We start from the raw sequence: 24,477 nt of genomic DNA, 5'->3' as shown, positions 1-24,477 counted from the left end.
GTGGAAAGAAAAAGGGTGACTGTACCCACAAGAAACTCACAGCCTCACTATTCATAAGAGAAGCTCCTAAAGGTGGGTAGCTGGAAGTTACCACCGTCTCCGGAATGAGGATACGCCGCTTGCCTCCTTAAGGAGTTGTTGCTCGCTAAAGTATCGCTGCCACCCGGCGCATAGCGACTACTGCGCAGAAGAATTTCCACCGTCCCGTTCGAACGCGCCATGACACCTGTTTTCATTGGAGATTTTAAAGAATCCGAGACCTCGTGCCTTTCCGGTTCATTGTGAGGATGCCGGGCACACCATTCTGGCAGACGTGGGGACCAGTTGCTGACACCTCTACCACATTGACCACACCTCCGCTCCGTGAATAGCACGGAGGGACTGTGAAGGCACAGCGCTGAAGACGGTTCATCACCAGAGACGGAATTCACACCAGTCGCCCCATTGCCCATGCGCTCCATAAGGCCGTGGGGAGGACTGAACCAAAGCGGCCGAAAGTTGGCGCCGCTCCCACAAATAGAGGTTCCCTCCTCATTGTTGCTGGTCATGTTTAAAGGGTCATCCTCGTTTCGGGTGGCATCGCGTGCCGGGATAGCTGGAAATACATCTGACCGAACAGTGAAGCTCAGCGGGCCGGTCGCAACTGGAGGGGTCATCGGCAATGGCAACGAGAACCTTGCCACATCCATCAAACCCTCCGGCTGCAGACGCAACTCCGGTGGAACGTCTAAAACCTGGAACAAAGCGTCCATGGAGGCATCCAGTGTCAGACTGGGGGATGTGTTGGCTGGAGCCGCAGCCGTCACAGCCGCGGCGGGCTCTTCCTCATGAACCGACCCCTCCATGTTGTTGTTGGCGTGGGTGTTTCGCATGTAAAGCCCGTTAAGGCTCACGTTTTTTCCAGTTAGACAACAGCAAGGCTTCTCCTCAGAAAGAACACACGATTTCGATTGCGCGTGGAATGAACACACATGATGTCCACCACCACCACCACCACCACCTACTACTACGCCTTGTGAGGCTCCCATGGAGTATGTTGCGAGCCTCATCGCCCCCATTGAGGAGACCGAAAAGTGAAAAAGCATGTTCATGGAAGAATCTACACTATGATCTACTAAGCACTGGGAATTACCCGTATCCATTTCATTAGTCGAGGTAACCCATGTTTTCTCCAAGGGATTTCGTCCAGAATCAATTGTTTCCTTCTGGAGCTGAGAAGACAACTTCTTTGTAGTGGTATCGATTGCTTCCTCACAACTTTGGAGAATCCGTTCGCCACACTCCACCCCCTTGTCAGGTCGTTGTTTGCCGCGACAAAATAAATCACTGGAAGTACCAGGCAAAAGGGATGTTGTCATGAAAACACCTTTTTCCATTTTCTCTTCCATCTCTGCCGTATCTTTCTTACCGCCACCCTTGCCATGCATCTTCACACATCGGGGAGAGGTACGGCTAGCCAGAAGCTTGTCACAGGCACCTTCACCTAGCGGGAACGCTGCGACTGAAGACAGTGGGGATAAAAACGACGTTTTACAGGCAGCGCGCTCCGGCGTTAAGTTTTCGCCTACATTACCCTCCGACTCTTCCGATGGATGGGGGTTTGCCCGCCAATGTCGTGGGGTACATTTGAAACTGGTCTTGCCCATGGATTCCTTCGGCAACGGCAAAAACTCTCCTGATTCATGAGGTTGGCCGCTGTAGGATATGGTCTCGGGATGAACGCCCGAGTACCCTGCAGTGACAAGCACGGAAGTTCCGACAGTGCGATATTCACGGGATGCTTCTGCTTCCGCATGAATCATGGAGACAACCTCCGACTTATAACTCCTGGGGGAATACACTGGGGGCATTGAATAGGGCTTCCCATCCACAACAAATTGCATAAATGCAAAGGAACGAGGCGTCGAGACTTTGCTGACAGCGATAGGCGGCTGTGGTGCTAACCCCACCTCAGAACAGTCCGGTCCACCCAACATGCGCCGTACATTTTCCCGTTCCATCCCGCCCTCATGTTGTTGTTGATCGACCAACACTAGGGGAGCGATGAAAGGAGACGCTTCAGGTGCTGTCGCTTCCGTTTCTTTTTGATACGCCACGGGTTGACATTCACAAAGGCCCAGCAAACAGCTCCCCCCGCTCTTGCCGTCGTGACCATCATTGTCGCTACCATTGTCATGCCTGGACGCATCCTCCCGCACATGCCGTAAACTCGCCTCGCTACTGTGGTGCCATTTCTGCCATGCTGTCGATGGAGGCAATTCAACGCCATGAGTGCAAACCACACGTTGCGACAAAACATTGCAGTTATTCGTAGCAGAGGAGGCATTGTTACCCGTATTTATTGTCAATGATGGCGTCGTTGAAAACACTGGGGCTCCGATCGTTTCTGGTTTGTGCTTCATCGAAGCGCCGTGACTTTTTATCACCCAATTTTTTTTTTCTGCTTCTATTTCTCTTCTCCTCCCCTTTTTTTCCTCCTACGCTCCCCAATTCCTTCCCTTTCCTGTGTTTCCTGATGCAAACTTCAGTTATTGGTAGCAGAGTGTGTGTGTGTGTGTGTGTGTGTGTGTGGGCAGACAAATAAGGAAAAAGATTTTTCCCTCTTCCCCCACTCCCTGCAAGGCCACCACAATCTATCTGTATATATATATACAAAGAAACAGAGGGCCTTCTTTGCTTGTTATATTACCAGAAACTCAAAGTTTTGTCGTCCTTTGTAGACAGACGCCTTATCTACCAATAATACTATTGCAATAAGGTAGGGGAAGGAGTATCAACAGAGAAGTGAACAAACAAGATCGAGAGATAGAAGCGACATGACGGCAAAAACAAACAAACAAACAACAACAACAACAAAAAAAAAATGGTTACACGCGTACACCCCATTCTTTTCTCCCCGTCTCTCTCCTGTTTAAACATGTATACCCCCCCCCCCCCCACAAGTATATATATATATATATATAGATATATATTTATACTGCGATATTGTTATTCATTACGCAGTCCGCCAATCATCGTTGCAGATTTAGGGTAAAACACCTCCCGCAGCAAACGCTGGCCCATAATTGTCAGGGTACGAGATGACATGCCCAACGCCGCAAGATGCTCGTCAACAATTGCAACGGCTTCACGCAACGCGGTACGGGCAGATAAAGCGTCCTCTTCCGAAGAATGAAAATTTCGTGCACGGGTGTACACAACATGCAAGGATGCCGCAAGTCGTCTAAGCCGTACATCCTCAAAGTCGCTTTCATCCTCACTGTTATCACGGAGTACATTCTTCTCCGAATTTTGTTCGTCCTTTGAATCAAAATTAGAAATCATGCTCGCTTCTTCATTCCTGCCAGCCACCGTCGTTTGTTGTTGTTGTTGTTTTTGTTGCTGCTTCTGCATATAATCACTCAATTTTGATGATGCCGCAGCAACGCGGAGTTTCCTGAGGGCGTCGCTCTGCAGCAATCGCTGGGCCAACGCCTTCGCCGCCAGTTTTTTTTTTCTGTCGCCGTCATCATTTCCCAAGACATCCTCCGTTTTCGTACAAGAAACAAATTTACTGCCATCCTGCTGCTGCTCCCGTTTTTTTTCTTCTCCCTCCTCTGCATGATGATGGGTGTCACAGGGACAATGCGGGGCGAGGGGGCAGGAGAACTCCGTCCTCGTGGCCACACGGCAGTGCGAGAACGACAGTGAGGGCGAGAGGAAACATCCATTCTCATAGGCATTAGCAATTTTTATTGTATCCATGCTCGCTCTGTGTGCAGCTTCACTGTAACGTATCAAATCACGTTCCACACGCCGCACCTCACCCGCCAGGTCAAATAACGTACTAATCGCCATCATCGCTGCCTCGCCGACATCATCCTTCTCCTCTCTGGCAGTACCGCTACACACACTGAATGACCGGATATTCTTCTTTCCACAGGCATCATTGTCTTTGGGATTGCTACGGTGGGACGTCCGTGTCACGTGTTCCGCCCCGCTGTCGTCATGAATAAGAACCATGTAAACCTTTAGCACAATAAGCTGAACCCACCGTGAGAGATGCGTGGCGACAAAAGAAAAGGCCTCTAATGTCGTTTGAGGATGCGCCATATGAGTCAGTGTCGAGTGACTACCCAAACTGGCATTATGGTGGTCCTCTGGCGCAGGATCGGTGGTCCCGCATTCCTTTTCGTCCTTTTCATCTCCTTTGCTTTTCAGAGTGGGTCTTGAATTTCCTCCTCGTGTATTGTCTTCCCCTTCCTTCGCATGCCACTCTTCCGCATTGCATGCATGAATGAATGAATGCGGAAAGAGCGGTGGGTCATCCTTAAACCGTCGTTGCTGCTCCGCCTCCACGGTTAGTGTCTGCATCAACGTGTCGGCATACAACATGGCCCGCGGGTAATCCTGTGTGAGGGCACTTACCATGGATGCACGGTGAAGGGCCAAAATAACCTCATAAGTGTGGGTCCGCGAGTACACCTCCAGCGGTGCCGCATCCATGCCGAGTCCACAGGCATCTAGCACTTCTCCAGCAGCAGAAGCCGCTGTAGACTGTTGTTGTTGTTGTTTGCCCTCCTTCATATGGTACAACGCTCCCTCCACGTGCCCCCAAAGAACCTGCGCGATCGACTTTGAAGTGGCCGCATGTTTACCGGACGATGACACAGACGATCTTCTTGACGCATTGGTATTGGTGCTGCTGTTGTTGCCATCATCCCCCGCCCTGCCATCACCACCACCACCACCAGCAGCAGCAGCAAAGGAGTTGGAGGGGTGTGGTGGCTGCAGTATTTCACGCCCCTTCCCCTTCACGAGTATCACCGCGGCAAGTTCGTAGTAATTCGCAGCCAACTCCAGACACTGAAAGTCCTCCAGAACCGTGCCAACGCGCATCAATTCCCTCCACGCACGCAACAGGTTGGAATACGACATCTGTGACGCTTCTTCTCCGAGCAGCACGTCACCTTCTCGCGTTTCCTGAGGACATCCGCCGACGCCGCTCCCTCGGCCAGCATGGATGCCACTGTGGCTCTTGCGACTGCTGTCGGAGGCACTCGCAACGAGCGCCGCATCGTGCCGCGGCATCGGCGAGCCCCGCGATTCCGAGGCATCCCGCAGCAACACAGCCGCCGACATGGCCCCACACAACACACCGTTCGCCAGAGCGTCGTCGCTTGTGGGAAAGTTCAGCTGCCGACGCTCGCGCTCTACGCAGAACCACAATGTGGCGGCGTCGTGGTACGAAATCGCCTCCTCGAGCGTGGCGCCCATGTCCCTAAAAAGGACTGCACGGTGCATGAGCGCCTGCGCTTCCGTGATGCGCGCCGATGGAGACTCGCTGAGTTGATTCTGCTGGCGGAGAAGCAACAGCAGTTGCGACATGCGTTCATGCGCCTCCGCAAGATGTCGACGCCGACCCTCCGCTGTGCCTCCACTCTTCCTGAGCCTGTCAATTTCCGCTAAACGGTGGTGCACATCGGCATAGGAGAGGCCGCTGGTAGAATCCTCCTTGATCATTCAAACGATAATGATGTCACTCTATTCGTATGCCCGCAGATGTATTCCTCCCTCCCTCTTTTCTTTCTTTTTCTCTTCGTTCCCCGCCACTCCTTCACCTTGCAGAGAAAAAGTATTTTGTTACCCCTTTAACGTTCTACAGGGTCAAAAAGTGGAAACCGTGAAACCACAACACTGCCCAACCAAACACACACACACACACACATGTGCGTATGCGTAAATGTGTGTGCAGGCATGTACGTAAAAAAAAGGGGGAAAAAAAAAAATAATAATAAACAAATGAAGAAAAAAAAAATATCACACAATGACATCCAGCCGCCAAAAGAAGGGGTAAAGAACATCACTCTTTCAGTGTGTGCATGCATGGCAATGACATGTCTATTCTTTCATGCATCGGCTAATACAAGGAGCACTCCAACCGTCATATAAATATATAAAAAAATATATAAATATAAGCAAACATCTACGCGTCGTAAAACCCCTCCACCTTACTCAATTACTTTGGTGCATGGAACATCACTACGCAATGTACTGAAATGCTTTTTTTCATTTTTTTTTTTTTCCCTTTAAATATATAAATAAATACATACATATATATTTTTAAAAAGCTCTTCTCTGTACATTCACAGCGGCATTTCACATCTCCGTCCACTCCAAATTGGACGACACACGTCAAGTCAGAAAAAGGCCAAATAAAAAAAAAAAACCAACGATACCAACAACAACAACAACAACAACAACAAAAAACATTTCAAGCAGTCAAACAAGGAATTGTACGTGAATATGGTCATCCAAATAATAATAATAATAACAACAATAATAAAAACAAAATGAGACATGACCACAATAAATAATTAAACTGGAGAATCCATAAAAACTAAGCCAAGTCAACAAATGCAGGGACGTATACATAGGCAATAGCCATGGGTTATTCAAAGGCCTGGTCAAGCATACTAAGCAGTGTGTTGTAGGTTCGCACCTGCGCTCCGGACGGTTCACTGGAGGCCGATTTCTGCTGCGCATGCCGCGTCCATTCCGTGCTGCTAACGCAAGGCGATGCAACAAACTCGACGTTATTCGACGGCTTCATCGGTGATTGTCGCTTTGTCATTCCTCCACCGAGAAAAGAATTATAATGACCGTTCATCGTGTATCCCCCAGAAATGACGGGACCTGAAGCACCTCGCTGGAGAAACGACGATGGTGACTGCTTCTGGTGGTGCTCTTGTGGCTGCATGCCGACAAAGGAGGAGGAGGAAGAAGAGAAGGCGGCCAGCGACCCATGCGAGGCGGATCGAGGAACTGTGCATGGGGCAAATTGATTCCCGCTTCTGGATGCTTCTGATCGCCCCCCGGGCAAAACCGTGTTATTTGGTGTCAGTCGTGCGGGCGGAGTAAATATGCCCTCACCAATTGCCTTTCTTTTCATGTTGGACACCAACGAAAGGGTGACAGTTCCTTGCGCCTTGTTAAGGGAAGAGAACTCGCTCAGGTCCGTTGGTTTCATGAGAACTGTGGAATTCGTACACGGTCTTCTCTCCCCCGTCGCTGGGTGCAGCATCGGTCCCGTCTCCAGCAAAGGTTGCGCGGAGTGAGGCATCGTCATCGCCATCGTCGATTCCACGACCCTTGCATGCACTGTGGATGCACTCTGCTCACTAAATTGACTTATTTTGGCTGCCCGCTCACACCAAAAGTTGTGGCGCAAAAAGAATCGTTCCCACAACTGCAGCTGCGGCTGCCGCACGACGTCCAGAAGAGGACCGAAAAAAAGTTTGTTATCGGCAAGGGAAAAGTGTGGGTTTAAAAGGCCGGAGTGGTGGATCGCGTCGTATGTCATCGCCATACGGCGTGGGTTGCTGCCAGGAGTGGAGTCCCACCCAACAGTCCCCAACGCCGTCCCACCGCCGCATGACTGGTAGAAGCAATGCAGTGGCACGGCAGAGGATGAAAAGAAACCAGTCTCTGTTGGCTCCTGTTCCTCCTGTTCTTCCCCCTCCTCCAGCACATCATGACAATTCTCACCGTCATTGGCGGCTTCCAGTGGCCGATGCCTGTCCGTTCGAATTGTCGTGGCAAATAGCACGGCAAAGAACTGACTGAGTGAAAGGGTCTGTTGCTCGATACCCCACCGATACACATCGGCCTCACAGTTGACCGCAAATGTCCCAAGAATGCCTGCATGCATGAGGTCCACAATCAACAGCAAAAAGGCTTCTGTGAACTCAAAACAGTGCGGATACAAACGTAGCAGCTGATGGACAGCATCCAGAAACTGTAAAATAATGGGCGAACTTTGACAATTCTCCGAGGTAGGAATCCTGCAACTGTCATGGATGTCAATAAAACCCCCATCCGTCACGGTCGCTCCGGTGCTCCAATCACTGTGACTCCCCAACGTCGAGGAACGCAGAAGACAGGGGTGCCCAAATGACACAAACTCCTTCTCCAGCAGCGTAATAAATCCCTCCACGGTACGAAAATAGGGATCAAGAAGAAGCTCCGTCAGTGCACACACCTGCGTGGTGCGATCCCAGCCATCGGAGCAGTTGACAATAACAAGCCGCGCATTTTTGCGGTTATCCGGTTGGGTATATGACGGGGGTGATTGCACATTCTGCTGCTGCTGTTCCAACCATCGCGGTGCACCAGCAGTAGCAGCACCAATACTACCGTTGCCCGTACGGAATGGGATAGGCCTAAATGCACGTCTCCAGACATAGAGTGTGGAAGAACGTGGTATGAAACGATCATTGAGGCCGCCAACGTTCACGCCGGCAGAATTAAATCCATTGGCCGACACGCTCCCGAGTGAGTGCATAAAGTTCAGCGGGGCGCCACCAGCTGCGGCGCCGGTGGCGGCAGGCGGAAGTGCATCTTCCTCAGAAACACCCGCTATGAGACGTGCCGCATCCGTAGCGGTACGGAGAAGACCATGAATGTGTTCAATCCAAGCCGCTGCGGCCTTTTCCGGTGATTCAACCGTGGATGAGCCAACAGGCGACGACACCGGTGCAGTATTATCTTTCCGTGATGTCGCCATGTTACCTGCAGCCCGCATAACAGCAAGAAACGTTGGGTTGTTGTCCAACACTGCTGCAGAAAGTGCCTCATACGCCTCTCGCACGGTATGAATGTTTGCAAGAGAGCAGTACCGTCCTGTCTCCATGATTCGGAAGCCTCCGCCAACAATTGTGTTCGCATACGCGCGTATTCGGCTGCGGAGATCAAAAGTACACACCCGCATGCCACTTGCACGCCGGTACGATTTAAGGACGTCTATTTTAGATGCGGACGCACAAATATTGACGGCAGCTGGCTGCGCCGCACGAACAATTCCAGCCCCAGTGTTCAAATAGTAGTAAGAAAGCGCTTCCACCCTACCGCGAGCCCGCAGATCCGCCGACTGAACCAACTCGTCATCGTCTAAAGAACTCGGCACGACAAACTTCGCAGGATATGAAGAAAAGTGATCGTAACGACTGTTCACACATGATAGGCGCCATTGACGTGTGGGAATGCCCTGACGCATGTACTCTCTCATTGGGGAGTATAACCACCAGAAGTGAAATAACGTCTTCAGCGCCCCCTGACGTGCCTCGGCTTTCTCCTCCTCCAGTGGTGGGGTGACCTCTGTGCCATCCGTGGCGGAGGGCTGCTCGGACGAGGCCGTGGATCGGTGTTCCCGGCGGGATTCCACATCCGCAAAGGCAACAAGGAGGTTTTGTAGCACCTGCTGATAGAACGGCGTGTGTGGGGAAGGTAACACATCGCCAGCAACGAGGGCGAGGGCGGTCATACGCCACTTCCTCTGCGCACTGGCCAAAAAAAGATTGCCAAACGATGCATTCAACCCACTGTTAAGTTCCATGCACACCCGTCGTAACTCGTTCTCTTCCTGGAATGCCAGCCAAACACGGCGGCAGGAACGTGTCTGAAGCCGCAGTACGGTCGCCATACTCGCGTCTGTAGCAGTGAGAGGTCGCCAAATTTCCATCAATGAGACGCGTGGAATCACTAGCATATGTTTCATGTAAATCGCGCCATCGTCCAATGTATTATCCCTACCCCTGTTGTTTCCACCACCGCCACTATTAGTACTATTATTACCGTTACTGTTATTCATGCTCCTCCTCCTACTACTACTACCACTACTAGCAGAACTACCACCACTACTACTGCTACGACTTTCGCTGTTAAAAGCATCGACTGCCGTATTGTTCCGGTTGGTGGCAGCCCACGACTGAGGCGGGTAGTTGTCATCAAACACGCTGGCCAGTATGATGTCGGTGTGTGTAATAAACAAGTGACAAGGGTGGCCCGTGTTATTAAAAAATCCAGCGGCTATCGACGACGCAGACAAGCCCAATTGTGCTGTGTTGTTTTCATTTAAGCACGGCTGGTGCTGTTGCTGTGGCTTTTGTGGGTCCAGGTCATAGAAACGCACAATGATGGTTTTGCCAAGACGTTGACGGAGTAGATCTTCCTTATCTAACATCCCGCGGCTCGGAAAAAAGTCCCCCTTCGCAATCCTCGAGAGTTGACCAGCAACACGCCCATTCGAGGAGGTGTGGCGTATTGAAACTAGACGATGAATCAGCGATGGGAGAAAGCCGCCCCCATCACTGGCATCATTGCCAGGTGTGCTGCACGGCGGCTGACCGCAACCCTCTGAAGGCTCCATTTGGCTCGTTGCCACCGTACCAAACATACCACCGCAGCTAGCAGGCGATGATTCCCTGCCGGAGATAACACCGGCATCCGCACCCGCAGAATGGCCGTCTTCTCCATCCACCCTCTCCCCGGCGTCGGAGTTTCTGAAATGAGATCGCTTGGATTGGACATGGCCTTGCTGAAGTTGAAAGGCCGCCTCAAGCACTTCGCTGCAAACAGACATGAACGGCATATCATGCTCCTTCACTGCCGTCGTCAATCTCCTTTTCATTTCCAGCGGAGTGGAGGTATTGCCATGAGTCTGCAGGGGTACCGCCTCCCTGATCGTCTTCTCCGTTTCTACGCTGGCCCCGCTCCCCCGACTTCCGCTTTGGTTCTTCGTGGCGCTAGCAGGAAATTGCACGGAGGCAAGGCTTGATGGAAGCAGTGGGCGTGGAGGTGTCATGCGTCCGGGTGTCACCAAACTGTCACCATGCGGAGCCGGGCTTTTTTCGTTCTTCGTGGGATATTTTTGCGCCGGCGTTATCTCTGGATGCACCCGAGAGAAAACCTCCTCAGCAACCGCACCTGCTCCTGCCTGGCTCACGTGACTTTCTGGACGTGGGTGCACCACAAGGGCGGCATGCATTACGGACGCCCACTCCACAATCATCCCAACGATGTCAATAGCCCCTTCATGCTGCGGTCGTGTACATGTGGCTTGCTGCAGGTACCGCACCGCCCGTACAGCCATGTCCACACGACTCCAATTGCTCCATTCCGGACATGGCGAACCCCCGCTGCTTGTCAGAACCCCACAGCGCTCCAGGAGTGCTACATTCCACACAGACGTCTGTCGAAGCAACGAGAGCAGAAACGCTTCCTCCTCCACATCTTTGACTACTCCGTCCTCTTCTTCCACTTCTCCGCTGCTGTCCGTCTCTGCTGGAACAGTGACAGGCGACGCGTTCACGACATTCTCCTTTGTCACAAACAGTGACGGTCCTTCCACCACGTCCCTCAGCGGCGGCTCGTGTTGTTTTGGACGCAGCGGTATAGACTGCACGCACCGCAGTCGCAGCGATGGACGGTCTTGATTCCCCCCACCCGACTGCCTAATGAGTCGCTTCACTAGATGCGGCAATGACATGTCGACTGGCCGCTCAACGACAAATTGAAGGCCGTCGCTCCCCTTCATTTTGCAGCTAGCACACAGAAACAAAAATGGTCCCAGACCGGCTCCACGTATTTGTTGCCAATGGCGCAGATACCCCGCATCCGTCCTTGCGCCCTCGACGGCCTCCAGTACATCAACCTCCAGCAGCAAAAGAAACCGATCGCAGGAAACCGCAGAGGACGTTTGCTCCGGCTGCGGCATGTCACTTTCTTGCAAACGCAAGCCGTCTCTCACGTCCTCATCCCTCTCCCCTTGTGTGTTCCTTTGGGTGCACACGAGCGCCGACACCCCTCGACTCATTGAATCGGTCTGTGCGTGCGTGCTTTTCCCCGCACTCCTCAGCACACGCACGGAACAAAAACAACAAAAACAAAGCAGCAACAACAAATTCTTTAAGCGTTTTCTTTTTATATTTGTATTCTTTTCCTTTTCTTCTTTTTGTTCTCCTAAACAGACTTTAAAAGAAAAGAAGAAAAAAAAAAAAGGAAGAACGACCACATGATTGTGCAGCAACAAATAACAAAAAGCAGAAAAATGGGGAAGCATCACACATGCCCTTCGGGGGTTTCACCAAAGAGGGCACATAAACGGCAACAAAAATATGTTTTCCCTTTTCTTTTTTTGTTTTCATTTCATCATCATCATCTTCTTATGTGCGTTTCTGATGTCTCTTAGTTGTTTTTCTTCTCACGCGTAACGGTATCCACGTCATCACCCCCATCGCCAGTCAACTTCTCGGATTCTTCTCTCCGTTGAGTGCAACCGTTGTGCTGCTTTCGCAGTTGCTTCCAACGCCGACTTTTTTCCTTTCTTGTCTGCGCGTCCATTCTCCCAATGCGCAAAGTGAAGAGAACGGCGTCTACAAGAAGCATGAAAAGTAGTCCAATGGCACCACACACGATGCATACTTGTGCGGGGAGCCCACGCATGTGCGCCAAGTAGTACCCGGCTGCCCCACCAGAGAGCGCCATAATTTGCATATCAAACCCAATGGAGGCATCACGCAAAAAGCTTGCAAAGGATTCCCTCTGTTTCTCTTGCTGAAGGGCAGAGCCATGCGTGGAACCACTGCGGCTACCTGTTCGCACCATGTCCTGATAGTGTTGTGACATCATGGCATGCTGAATGTTTTCAATGCGTCTGTTCTTTTCTTTGCGGTGCGGGTTATCACTGGGTGACACAGCAGGGTTGATGATAAGACCCAGGGACGAGGCGGAGCTGCGAGAGAAGTTCTTTTTCTCGTCGCCGCTGCTGCTGCTGCTGCTTGTGGTAGTGGTGGTGGTGGTGTTATTGTCGCTCCGTGGGACAGCCGCAATCTGTACAGAACACAACGCAACGATTTGACGCAGCGAAAGGCCTTGGATGCAGCGGCATACATGCACCGGTACAAGCACGGCAAAATCATGTCTAAAAATATCTTCCTCCTCGGTACTTTTGTTGTTATTGTTGGCACAACCGTGATGTTTTTCGCCCGGCCTCACATCTGTGGACTTCGACGGTGGCAGTACATGCCGCAGTTGCATTCCAACGGCACGACGCACTAGCCTAAGAAGACACTTTGACACCCAAAGCTGCTCCACCGTCTCACACCGCATGACAACACCACCGTCCGTATGCTTTTCCTCATTGTTACTCCCTCCAAAGCGTGGCAATGATGATGGCGATGGCGGCATGCTCTTAAGCCATTGAATGACATTCTGCACGGTGAGCCGCTCTACAGCGTTTGATAGCGGCGTGCCTGCTTGAATCCTCAAAGCCATCGAGGCCAATCGTCCCTCGTCGTCCCCTTTTCCATGATGACTGTCGTCACTATTCAAGTGACATGTGGATAAAGTGGTGGCACCGTCCGCCTGAACCTCCTTGGCAACACGGTGACAGAGCCAAAGGGCGTACTGGAGCTGTGATGGTGGCTGACTCTCCTGCAGCGCCCGCCAACTTTCTTCAACAAACTTCCGCACAACAGTAGGATCGCCGTATTGATCAAGCAGAAGGCACAATGCAACATCCCTCGCTAAAAAATACACCATCACTCCAAACGCTATTAGAAGAGAGAAAAGAATAAAGAGGGAAAAAGGGGTAATACACAAAATAGGCATGCAGACCAATCTACAAAGTGCATGTAAATTCAATGCCAACACGCCACACACACACACGCCACACACACACGTGCATTACACAAAAAAGGGCCATTTCTCCGCCTTTACTCCCATTCTATTGGATTCCGCCCTTCGTCTCTTCTCTTAATTCACGCGCAAGACCGTCTCCCTCGTGCCCATGTCATTCTGCCGAAGGAACTCTTTCCACTTCGCCTCATAACCCTGCAGTAAACTGTTGATGGCTTGCAGCAGCGCCGTCCGCAGCACCTCCGCGTTATTCGCCGCGAACTCACCACCGGTTACATCCCTGGTGGCGTGTTTATCCTGGCCGACGCGATCCTCCCGTGTCCCGTTCTCCACCGCGGTGCGAATGGGTAAAACGACAAGGATGGGGCTTGGCGGATAAGACGGTGTTGCGTCAAAAGCAAAAATTTCTTCCGTACACACTGTGGAAGGAACTTCATCTTTTTTATCCCCACGAGTAAAAAACCCACTGAACTTGTTCCGCGTCGTGTGCTTGCCGTTGCTTTGGATGCTGCGTGGCCGCTTCACGCAAGTGTTGCACTTAAGGGAATTCGTTTGCAGCTTTTTTTTCACACTACCCACCGATCGGCGCATGGTGCGTTGGTACGCGCTACGCCACGTCGTCACCTCTTCCCTCGTCTTACTCCCCCTCCTCATCGGTGCAGCTGTCTGCTCTGCGCATTGCTGCCATGTCGTCCAGAACATCTTTTCTACTGCCTGCTGCAGTCTCATTTCTTCCTTCTCAGAGGGAGTGTACAACAAAATGAGTACGCCGGAAAGAACAAAGGTCCGCTTCTCGACCGCCTGTCGTATCAACAACCGCAGTGTGCACAGTCCCTCCTCGTACTCCTCACAGTTCGAAGTGTCAAGCGTAATTACAGCGGTGATGTTCTCAACAGGCCGTTGCGTTGATGTGGAGCTTTCCCCCTCCTCCTTCTCTTCCCCCTCCTTTTCTCCCGACATCCATCGAAGCAGCGGCGTGTCACGGTAGTCAATACCATACAGAGCAAGTTGGGTCTGAAACGCAACCGAATGTTGACGTGAATAACACCATGCGGCTGCTTCTTGTGTGGCATCAAGCTGAGAAGAGGGCTGTCGACTCCATTCTGCTGCCGGTGTCAGGTGCGACGCTGTGGACATTTGCACGGAGTGGAGTTGCTCCCACAGACCAACCAACTCTCCCCCATGATTACTGTCCTTCCCTCCCTCAATTTCATCGTCATCATCATAATCCTCGTCCTTGTTCTCCACACTGTACAAAGTATCCCTTGCGAGTAAAGAAGCCCCCTCTTCTTGAGGCAACAACAACGCCGTGACCCAACGTCCCAGAGAGAGCGGCCACATCGCTGATGCTGAGTAGAACGCATCCTCTGCAGCAAAATTACGCATGGACGCCGATGCACGGCGACTCCCTAGCAACGAGGCACGAGAAACGGAGTGGCGCCAAAAGAAAAGACCGGCGTCGTCCGTGCAATCGTTACGCATGCCACTCCCAAAAACAATTACCGTTGAGGCGAGTTGCAGCATCGGCGCTCTCGACTTCATTGCTCCACTTGGGAAGTGTTGAGGCATGCAGGGCACCATGGTGGGTGTGAAACCACGACAGAACCACCCAGCAACTCCTCGTGCCCGCGCCTCGGGGTCGCTGCAAAGAACCTCAGAGAGAAATCGACAGGCCACCGCATCTTCGTAAGAGGCTGTGAAGAATTCGAGCAGGTAACTCATGAAGGCATACATCCAACGCGGCTCATTCGTGCCAACCGAAACGACCGGCTCACCCAAAGTTGATGCGGAAAGCAACGGCTGCTGCTGTTTTTGAGTCAGCCATGAGGTCCGAACAAAAGACACGAGTCCGTCGGGCTCCGCCGACACCTTCCGCTGCCGGTTCAGGCATGCGCGGACGGTGTCTCGGTACGACGGCGCACGCGGTTTGTTTCCTGCCGACTTTGTTGTTGAAGGCTGGGGTAACTCCGAAGGGGCGGCGGGTGACGTCACGAATGTCACCTTTCGCATGCCATGAACTTCAGGCAGCGACTCTTGCGGCAAAACTTCCATACGGGCTCGATGACGTGGTGGCTGCGATTGCATCGCAGCGGAATTCCCAATCTGCTGCTGCCGCCGTTCCTCCTCCTCGAATGGCAGAATTACCTGAGAATTTTCCAAAGACGAAAAGCAAAAGCTGTTCGCATCGTCCGATTTCCCTGACTGTGGCGGCTGGCTTTGTTTTCCCGCTCCTTCTTCTCGCGGAGGCTGCGGTGAAAAGAATGCGGATGGCTTTGATGACGATACGTCGTCACGACTGGGTACGGCCTCCCCACGTTGCCGCTTCGCCCTTGGCTGCTCCGTCTCACTCACCGACATCTCCTGCGGCGCATGCAAGGCGCCAAATGACGCGGCGTGGAGGCCGTCAGGAAGGGGCGGAAATGACGGGAAGGATGCGGTTGCCTTCCTTGTTGGTAACGGGGGTATTGGCGACACGTCTCCACGGTTTTCCGCGGCCCCCGCTGCCCGGCTCACGCCAACATCCTCTTGGAGAAGTGGCGCCTCCTCTAAATCAGCCGGGGCCGTCGTTAGGCTCTTCGGCGTTTCAACAATGGCCCGCAGATTTGGTGACATCTCGCCAGGGTAATCCGTCGGCAATGGCGACACACAGACAGCGAACTCCGGCGGCGGCAGGCTCAACCACGGCCCAGCAGTGTGCTGGGGTCCTGACGCCCGCTCCAAGTTCAGCGTCACCATGTCATTATTATTATTATCATCATCATTATTAGTCTTATCATCATTTTCATTCGTGATATCGGGCCTGCTGGCATCACTGCTGTATTGGGAAGGTGCTGCCGTGTTTAGCGGTGCATCCCCTGAGGTCGCCACACTGGCTTCATCTTTCGCCATTGCCTGCAACTCCTTCTCTATCTTGGCGTAAATGGGATCGCCATGAAGTGAAGTCAACAGCGCCTTGGCGGCACGGACCGCCTCATCGTTTTCCTCCAAAGCGTCGTGTTCCGTATCCCCTGATGTTCCCATCACTTCTTCCGGTTCGTCCTCCACTGACTCCGCGTTGTCATCATCCCCCTCACGATCGCTGCCGGCATCATCATTGAAGACAGAGCTGTGCGTGGACTGGCTCTCCTGGTCCATCGCCTGCACAACTGCTTTCAGTTGCTCCTGAGAAAGCCCTTTTCTTTTGTCACTCAAAAAAAGACTGCCTTCGCTGGTATCCTCCCCGTCATCTTCATCATGATCTTCATCGTTTTCATCCTCTGTATTATACCTGCGACCGTGTGAAGACATGTGCAAGGCATACCACGTCAGCATTCGCTCCCGCGCTGCCTGCACGCCAGCAAACCACTCATCTCCCGCGTCCGTCAACTCCAGAGCGGCGACATCATCATTGTATGGAGGACAGTATGGCTCCAGTAACCGCATAAGATTCACAGGACATGTCATGACAGAAAGATCCCCGTGTGTCGCGATAGGATCATCCCCAAAGGCATCGGGGAATAACTCAAACGCATGTCGCCAGACGGTAAACCCAAAGAACGACGGCAGTGTCGGTAGGCACAGGCGTGGCTTCCCGCTGGTGTCTTCCAAATGGCGGTAGATGGCCTCTTGCGTAATGTACGGTGAGGAGTCCGGCCGTGCGACACGCAGGATAGTACGGTCTTCACTTAACTGCGCAGCAAGGCCCATCGTCTCGAGCAGGTCCACACAATGGATCTCCTCCATCAGCAAAAGATCGGCCAGGTCCGCAATCGTCATCTCACCTCGAAGACGCGCCCTGCCGTACACAACCGAGTTCGCCGTCACGAGATCAACCACGGCCCTAAAACGAGCGTAAGAGAAGGAATGGAAAACCATCGCCCGCTGCAGTACTGTGAGCGGCTCGGTGCGGCAGAGATGAAAAAACCGAAACCATTCGCGCTGGCACCAACTATGAATGAGCTTCAGCACCGTCCGCACATGTTGCGTACGGGCCATCTGTGGCAGGTACGCTAACTCACGATAGACACTGCCAAAGTCAACACTGCTTGAGGGAGGCTCAAATACATGCGTTGGAGGGCCCTCAGCCGCAACCTGCACCTCAATGACTTGACAAAACCCCGCCCGATTCTCCACCTTCGTGAGCTGCGAGAGGCCGTAGAAGAGAAGAATGGCGGAGAACATCTCCGAATTTCGCAGCCGCTGCTCCGCGCGATATGACAAGACCAAATCACTGAAACACTGGGCGATGGACTCGAGAAAGTTCTGCTTGTCCGCCATGTATCGTCCGCAGCCCTGCACCGTGCGGCACAAATTTGCCCCGCCAACCGCGAGTGCTGTGACGGTGAACTCCAACCACTTTAGCCGTCTTTTCGACTCCCGTACGGAGGCTGGCAAGACACCATCGGCGTAGTCATGGCTACTAAGCGACTGCGTCCCCACCGGCGGCAGCTGCGGCACCCAATTCGTCCGCACCTGCCGCATGCGGTCCCACAAGTACCGCCATACATCGAAGGGCGCGAGAAACACCGCTGGTGTGTGCGGGTCGCGGAGGTAGTGGTGGACAAGAAAGTGCATCGTCTTCTCCAGTGCCACGGGGTTGCGGAGGTGACTCGGCTCCACCACCACACCCGCTGCCGATCGACCGTATGCTTCAACTGTCGTCGGCAACAGCGGATGGCGACTTTTGTAATGCTGCTCAAACGACGGTGGTGCGGGTCGCTGCGACATGTCACTGCCGCCGCCGCACAGCGCCGCGAGGCAGCCACGGCGTGGCGGCTCATCTGTTCTAAACTCACAAAAGGCAGCGAAGGGCGGGGCGGAGAGGGCCTCCCGCACGCCAAGATCATTCTCAACCATCCCCCCACCTACGGTTTTGCTCCCAATTTTCCTCTTTTCTTCTCTTTTTTCTACTTTTCGCTTCTCCCTTAACTCGCAACGTGCATGTCGACATAAACGGCAAGAGACGGAGGTGTAGAGATGGGCGGGGAGTTACACACACAGAAACAAAGAGAGAGAGAGGGAGAGGGAGGGAGGGAGAAGCGTCAAAAGGGCCCAACAGCGAGGGGGGCAAGGAAACGCAGGAGGGGTAAAGAAAAAAAAAAAAACACCGTGCCCAATACACATGGAAGAAAAGGATTAACCGCGTCAACAAACAGAGAGCAAAGAAGGAAGAATATAAATAAAAATAAAAAAATAAAAAATACAGCTTCACACACACACAAATACATACATAAAATCAAACACAGAAATACAAATAACTAAATAAATAAATAAATAAATGGGTTCCACCAGCCAAGCTTGCAGCAAAGCCGTGCAGCGAAAAGGCGGTTACATGAGCCCAGAACAGGAAAAAAAAAAAAAAAAAAGAAAAAGAAAAATAAAAAGACCAAACCGGTGCACGTACAAATGATGCCTCACTTCCAAATGCACATGCATCGACGGGTGAACATCACAAGTGTGTACGGCGTGTCTGTGATCCATGTCAGTTCACATATTTATGCACGCCCGCAAGGCACGCACTCAGTCCGTCATGTCTGAGTGGGTGCGCGATTGTCTGTTCGGGAGGCGATGGCAAAAGAAGGAATAAAAACACCACCAACAATAAAAACACAAACACACACACACACAAAAAAAAAAAAAAACAACAACTTATAAACTTCTTTCAAAGGTCCCCCCAACAGCAAAGAAAGGGGGCCCCTGCCGTCCAAACATAACGTCCTTACCGTACGGAGAAAGTAAAAAGGAAAAAAAAAAGAAAAGAAAAGAAAAGAAAAACACGCACAACGAAAGCAAACAAACAAACAAAAAGGCAAAAAAAGCAAACAAATTTGCGTGAGCATACAAAAGAAAAATATAATCCTTTTCAATTCCTCCAGCAGCGATATATATATATTTTCCTCTTTTACCCACCCACTCAACTACTCTGGTTAGTTTGTCCAAATGCCGTACTGATATGCAAGTGCAACCACCGCGCGCCAGGCTCCCACCCAAGCCGTGAGTGTCACTAACAGCGGGAATGCCTCCACTGAAACCTGAACTATGCACCACAGCCCACTGCAAAATTTGTGGGTGATTGTTGACGGCGTGTGTTTTGCCTCTTCTCGCTTCTTCAGAGCCTGATAATACTGCGATGGGACAAGTGGCGCATTGTACATGGGGTGGCGATGCCTCCTGATCCGCCGCGTTGTCGACGCCATGGCCGCTGTTTTTCTCGTTCCGTTGCAGTTCGTATTCCATGCGTTCAGTCCTTCGACGCTTTTCTGGGTGGCCATGAAAAACTGAGCCCCTGCCAATCCACCCAAAGCCGCACTTGGCGTGAGCGTTGTGCCTTTATTCATACCAACTGGCACCTCGAGTGGAACAGGGCTCACTTCTCTTGCTTCGCTTCGTATCACTTCCGCTTCCTTTTCTCCGTTCCACAGCAGCGGCAGTGTGGGGCTCGCCACCGTACCATGGGGCTGCCTGGGTGCAGCGTCACGAACCTGCCTCACATCCACCTGCATCAGCTGTGCAAGCGAGGCGGTCATCCGCATGCAACGCCAACGCTCCCACCTACAACGCAGTAAAATGAAGGCAGGCACGGCAAACACAAGCGGTGCCATAAAGAATCCACCACTTACTGCAGCAAAAAGCACTAGCCTCCCATAGAGCTGGTCGCTAATGGGAACTGAGGCCGCTTCTTTACAGAAGGGAGGTACGTACACCACGTTACTTTTATGGGATGGTCTCGCAGATTCTAAATCTGGTTCCCCAAAGGCCCAAAACTCATAGCAGCGCGCAAACCGTCCAGCAACCAGCAATGATGATACCATGAACACAAGAACCAAAAAAGGAAGACGGAGTAGCAGCACTTCGGTTATGTGGTAACAAAACCAATTTTCTTCCAGTGTGATAAGCCGTAAATGCTTGAAGAGCTCCAAGACACGGACACCGTCACCTGCCCGTGTCGTCGCGTGGTACTGCTCTGGGTACAACATAAACGGGCTCGATAAATTAAAAATAACACTGCCACTTACCGCAGCAGCAGAAGCAGCGGCAGGAGGAGTCGAAGACGCGGATGCACCACATTGACCTCCAGAATGCCCATTCTTTTCACGGTTGCCGCAATAACCAACACCCAGAGCACCTCGGCCTTTGTTTCGGTACCAACAACGCGTGAGTCGCGACCACGAAGTGGTGGTGTGAGTGGTAGAAGAAACAAGGCCAAAAGAATGGCTTTCTCCCGTCCTACGTCGTGCCGCCGCCTGTTTTGACCGCAAAAACGCCATCGCAGCAAGTTCCTGACGTTCCTCAGGCTCCGTCACAGGATTCAAGTGGGCAAGCATGCTGCTCACATGCAAAACACAGTATGGCACCCACGCAAACAACACGATGCCAGCAATAAAGCTAAGTACAGCGGTGAAGCGTAACACGCCAACGGGTGAGCTTTCCAAAATACCGAGGGCACACACCATTTTTCTTCTGCTGCCGGAATCGGTGTCTGTGAGATTGACCGGAACAGCCGTCCATAGCAATCGCAGCGGCGATGGAGCGGCAAGGGACGGCAAGCTCATTGTCGTCCCTACAAAAGCCAAAAAGGTGGACACCAGCGCAAGGGTCGTGAATAAAATAAATGCCACATAAAATGGTGTTCCAAATCCACTTGCAGCAAAAACACACTGATCGAAACGTTTTACAGATTGTTGTCCTCTTTCTTCTTCTTCTCCTTGTGGCCTTTCTTTCCTAACCGTTCCGCGTCGCCAGAGCAATGGCATAAGATAAAAGTGATATGTCCCTGCCTTAATGGCACTGACACCAAAACCAAAGAACCATGAGAGCTGCGCCACGCTTAAAGAAAGGTTCAACACCATGTAGGCCAGAACCTGCCATTCCGTCCAAAACTCAGCCTGGCTTACGGTGTCCTGCAGCCACCAAAGACTTGGCACACGGCGACCCCACGCGTGATCCACAATGAAGCGAAGCGGGATATCAAACACGCTGGGTGAGTGCTTAAGCGTCCATACCAATTGCACCGTAAGCATTGTAAAGAAAAGAAGCCCAAAGACGGTCAGGGAAACAAGTTTAAAGATGCCTGTTTCCCACCAACACAAACGGCTACGTGCGGCAGTTGGGCCTGCAAAGCATACAGCGAGGGCGAGAAATGGGAACAGAACCAGAAATCGAGGTTTGGGTCCAAGTTGACATCCCTGCGATGATTCCATCATGGAAAGGGTTTCAAACGTCGAGTGATCCCACAAGGTGCAAATGATTGCCGCTGCGCCACCGGTCAGCGTAAAACCAAAGGACATAAATAAGATAGCCGCGGCAAGCAGTGCTCCCATGTACAACAGTTTCGTCAGGAGGTACATCCACCGTCCACCAAAACGATGCGTGAGTTCAAGAAGACTCGGGGACATGAGCAACCAACTGCCATCAGGGGACGCGTCAAGGCTACGGCGTCGTTCATTATTATGTCCCCTGCTGCAACCCAATGGAATGGTGGGCCACAAGTTCTTGGAAAAACACAAGGAGTAAAGTGCCACGATATGCCGGTACACCAGTACACCAAGCAGCAACGCCACCACCACCACAAGAAGGCCTGAGATAACGATGGCGGAAGTAAGTACCGAAAGTCCAATAAACAACGCCAGCGGCATGAAAGTTGCCATGATAACAAAATGTGATTTAAGAGCAGCAATACAGACTTTCACTCTACATTGTTGATTTACACGGGTATCCCTATCGTCATTGCCTATGCCACGACCATCATCACTCATAATTCCTCTCTCCCAAGCCGATGCACCGTCCATTGCAGGTCGTTTATCATTTGTCATAAATTTTCCTTTTTTTTTTTCTTTTTGATAATCATGATCGTTGCAATAATAAGCGCCGTCGTTTCCTCCATGTAGACATCGCATGCCAAATGCCTTTTCTTCATCTTTTTTAGAGTTGTTTCTCAAGGACGAAGGCGCCAAAGAAGTACCGTTGTCATAATTCCTATTCTCACTACTAACAGAACAGTTGTCAATGTTTTGTTGCACAGAACTACATGATGCCATTGAACATATTTCCATAGCATATGCCTCCATGGAGTATTTTCTCCAATCGTTACTCCAATACCGTGAGTGCTGCTTCATCCCACTCATCTGGTCATCCGAATTATCACTATTACTTCTGCCGCTTTCATCTCTCGCCCAATATGCATCTAGTTTTTCCCTATCTTCAAGAAAGCTGCCGGGTACCCTTGCAGGGTCCAAACTAATGGACTCAACTTCCTTCTGCCGCGTATACACATAAGCGGCAGCACTGCTAACCGATAAATTCTCCATTTGCCCTCGCCTTGTCTCCGCCGCAGCTGCCATGGCTGGTGGTGAGGAGACGAAACCCGAATTTACTTCCGCTGCTTCGCCGCTCATATAAGCCGTTTTTGGTTGGGTGAACTCCTGAAATTGTGCCCCCGCATCAATACCCTGCAGTTCGGGCAGGAGAACACCGTGCCGACGGGTCCGATTTACGCTGCAGATCCATCGTTGCACTTCACGCTCCTCCAAATCAATCGTTCCGGGAACAAAAAACAGCCGCAACATGTCGCCCATGCGCGGCGCATGATCGCCCAACAAATACCCAATGCCTACAGCTTCCCTTATTCTTGTTGACTCCGTCAATGCCATGGAATCGGTTTGGACACCTGCTCCCGCGAAGGACTTTGATTTTCTTCTCCATCGTAACCATCGCCCCTTGACGCTGTCAACATGCGAAGTTTCAAATCCATCATTCATCGTGTGTGAGGAAAAAAGGAAATGTTGCTGCTGCTGCTCTTCCTCCCTTTCTCTATACACGCCATGGAGGCTGCAAAGTTCCATCTTCACACCTTGCATGTTTGGGGACGTTGGTGCTACACATGACTTCTTCTGTGAATTTAGAAGTAGTGATGTTTTCTCTCCCCAGCTGTTGACGGTTTCATTATTTCCGTCATCTGAACACCGCCATGCAACATGATTACTGCGATCATTCCACCGACATACTCCCAATGAGGCACTCTCGTTCCTCCCACACTTCAACGACGTGCTAACCTTTCCTTCAAGACTGTTGGTGTGGGAATCAGGCGCTTCATACCTCCACACCTGGGATGATAATGCCGATGTCACAAGATCTTTCGGCTCCTCACAACGTGGCTCCTTCTTATTCTCCTGCTGCTGTTTCCAATCAACGAAGTTCGACGTACTGGAACGACCAATTCCTGACTGAAAACATTTGTCGCATCGCACCTGTAATCGTCCCGCACTCATGCCAGTTCCAACGCTCAAAAGGAATTCGCTAGAATTTTGCTGCTGTTGTTGTTGTTGTTGCTGACGGTGGCGGTGGAGGTGACTTCCGTCTTCTTCAACGTCGTCTTCGTATGCGTCAAAAGATTCGGAATACTTCAATTTCACATGGGAAAAATCCCCTTGCACCTGCCTTTTCCCTTCCGCATCTTGTTTGTTTTTTCTGGACCCACGGCCCCTGATATCATCGGCGCTATCGGCATCCATTCTGGACGTGGAGGTTGGGAAGTAACGTATCGCCTGCAGTGGCGTGTCGTCAGGAGTGCAAGAAGTGCAGCACACGGTGCTGCTCATCGTTGTTGCTGACAATGACGATGCTGACGACGCAGCTGCCGACGATGCTGCACGGGATTGAGCAGTAGTCATGACTTCAGGGGCCGCCACTCTTTTCTTACCCCTGAACCCCTATCTTTTCGACAATGTGCGCTGCCCACGATACCGAGACAGTAAATAAGATCTTCTCCCCTAGAGATTGAAGGGACTTTGAATGAGGAAGAGTAGGAGCGTGTGGGTGGGAAGGAAAGACCACCCTGCCTTTACTTCCTGCTGCCTGCCCTTCTTACTGTTGAAGGGGGGCGGGGAGGTTGAGTTATCCGTTTACCCTTTTCCTTTTACTTATTTGTGTGAGAAATACCAACGACTAGGCACACACAAAGAACCTTCCCTTTCCTCCCCAGTCTTTTTTCTCTTTTTATTTTTTTTCCTTCTTCTTAAATTTCAAATTTTTTAAATGATTTCT

General features: G+C 51.6%; 6 protein-coding genes across 6 annotated transcripts, besides 27 other annotated features; all 6 read right to left on the bottom strand.

Annotated features, from left to right (window-relative positions):
* Positions 1-21,087: part of a sequence feature (heterozygous, non-Esmeraldo-like haplotype) that runs on past the window's edge.
* Tc00.1047053509399.140 (hypothetical protein, conserved) lies at positions 48-2,402 on the bottom strand (the record flags this gene model as incomplete). The annotated part of the gene is made up of 1 exon (XM_812990.1): positions 48-2,402. One exon carries the CDS (start codon positions 2,400-2,402, stop codon positions 48-50), a length of 2,355 nt encoding a protein of 784 aa, XP_818083.1.
* Positions 979-1,001: a microsatellite.
* Positions 2,543-2,571: a microsatellite.
* Positions 2,824-2,864: a microsatellite.
* Positions 2,944-2,977: a microsatellite.
* Positions 2,989-5,502, bottom strand: Tc00.1047053509399.130 (hypothetical protein, conserved; the record flags this gene model as incomplete). The annotated part of the gene is made up of 1 exon (XM_812989.1): positions 2,989-5,502. The coding sequence occupies one exon, from the start codon at positions 5,500-5,502 to the stop codon at positions 2,989-2,991; it is 2,514 nt and encodes an 837-aa protein (XP_818082.1).
* Positions 3,358-3,384: a microsatellite.
* Positions 5,745-5,797: a sequence feature (T-rich).
* Positions 5,926-5,957: a sequence feature (AT_rich).
* Positions 6,068-6,109: a sequence feature (AT_rich).
* Positions 6,210-6,245: a microsatellite.
* Positions 6,297-6,325: a microsatellite.
* Positions 6,431-11,878, bottom strand: Tc00.1047053509399.120 (hypothetical protein, conserved; the record flags this gene model as incomplete). The annotated part of the gene is made up of 1 exon (XM_812988.1): positions 6,431-11,878. One exon carries the CDS (start codon positions 11,876-11,878, stop codon positions 6,431-6,433), a length of 5,448 nt encoding a protein of 1,815 aa, XP_818081.1.
* Positions 9,559-9,691: a microsatellite.
* Positions 12,004-13,428, bottom strand: Tc00.1047053509399.110 (hypothetical protein, conserved; the record flags this gene model as incomplete). Its single annotated transcript, XM_812987.1, has 1 exon — positions 12,004-13,428. The coding sequence occupies one exon, from the start codon at positions 13,426-13,428 to the stop codon at positions 12,004-12,006; it is 1,425 nt and encodes a 474-aa protein (XP_818080.1).
* Positions 13,573-18,291, bottom strand: Tc00.1047053509399.100 (hypothetical protein, conserved; the record flags this gene model as incomplete). Its single annotated transcript, XM_812986.1, has 1 exon — positions 13,573-18,291. The coding sequence occupies one exon, from the start codon at positions 18,289-18,291 to the stop codon at positions 13,573-13,575; it is 4,719 nt and encodes a 1,572-aa protein (XP_818079.1).
* Positions 14,375-14,410: a sequence feature (G-rich).
* Positions 16,195-16,236: a microsatellite.
* Positions 18,442-18,472: a microsatellite.
* Positions 18,607-18,637: a sequence feature (AT_rich).
* Positions 18,687-18,714: a microsatellite.
* Positions 18,783-18,818: a microsatellite.
* Positions 19,007-19,083: a sequence feature (T-rich).
* Positions 19,180-19,208: a microsatellite.
* Positions 19,222-19,261: a microsatellite.
* Tc00.1047053509399.90 (uncharacterized protein) lies at positions 19,362-24,104 on the bottom strand (the record flags this gene model as incomplete). The annotated part of the gene is made up of 1 exon (XM_812985.1): positions 19,362-24,104. The coding sequence occupies one exon, from the start codon at positions 24,102-24,104 to the stop codon at positions 19,362-19,364; it is 4,743 nt and encodes a 1,580-aa protein (XP_818078.1).
* Positions 21,088-21,124: a sequence feature (areas merged during assembly that could not be assigned to a particular haplotype. This can correspond to areas where the two haplotypes were merged or to regions with more than two copies in the genome that were merged during assembly.).
* Positions 21,125-22,090: a sequence feature (haploid, Esmeraldo-like haplotype).
* Positions 22,091-22,999: a sequence feature (haploid, non-Esmeraldo-like haplotype).
* Positions 23,000-24,477: part of a sequence feature (heterozygous, non-Esmeraldo-like haplotype) that runs on past the window's edge.
* Positions 23,739-23,765: a microsatellite.
* Positions 24,416-24,477: part of a sequence feature (A-rich) that runs on past the window's edge.

Source organism: Trypanosoma cruzi, genomic scaffold (genome assembly GCF_000209065.1).
Source record: "Trypanosoma cruzi strain CL Brener 1047053513751 genomic scaffold, whole genome shotgun sequence".
Lineage (NCBI taxonomy): Eukaryota > Euglenozoa > Kinetoplastea > Trypanosomatida > Trypanosomatidae > Trypanosoma > Trypanosoma cruzi.
The sequence above is the reverse complement of the archived record's forward strand: the minus strand, read 5'-3'. Positions and strand labels throughout refer to the sequence as shown.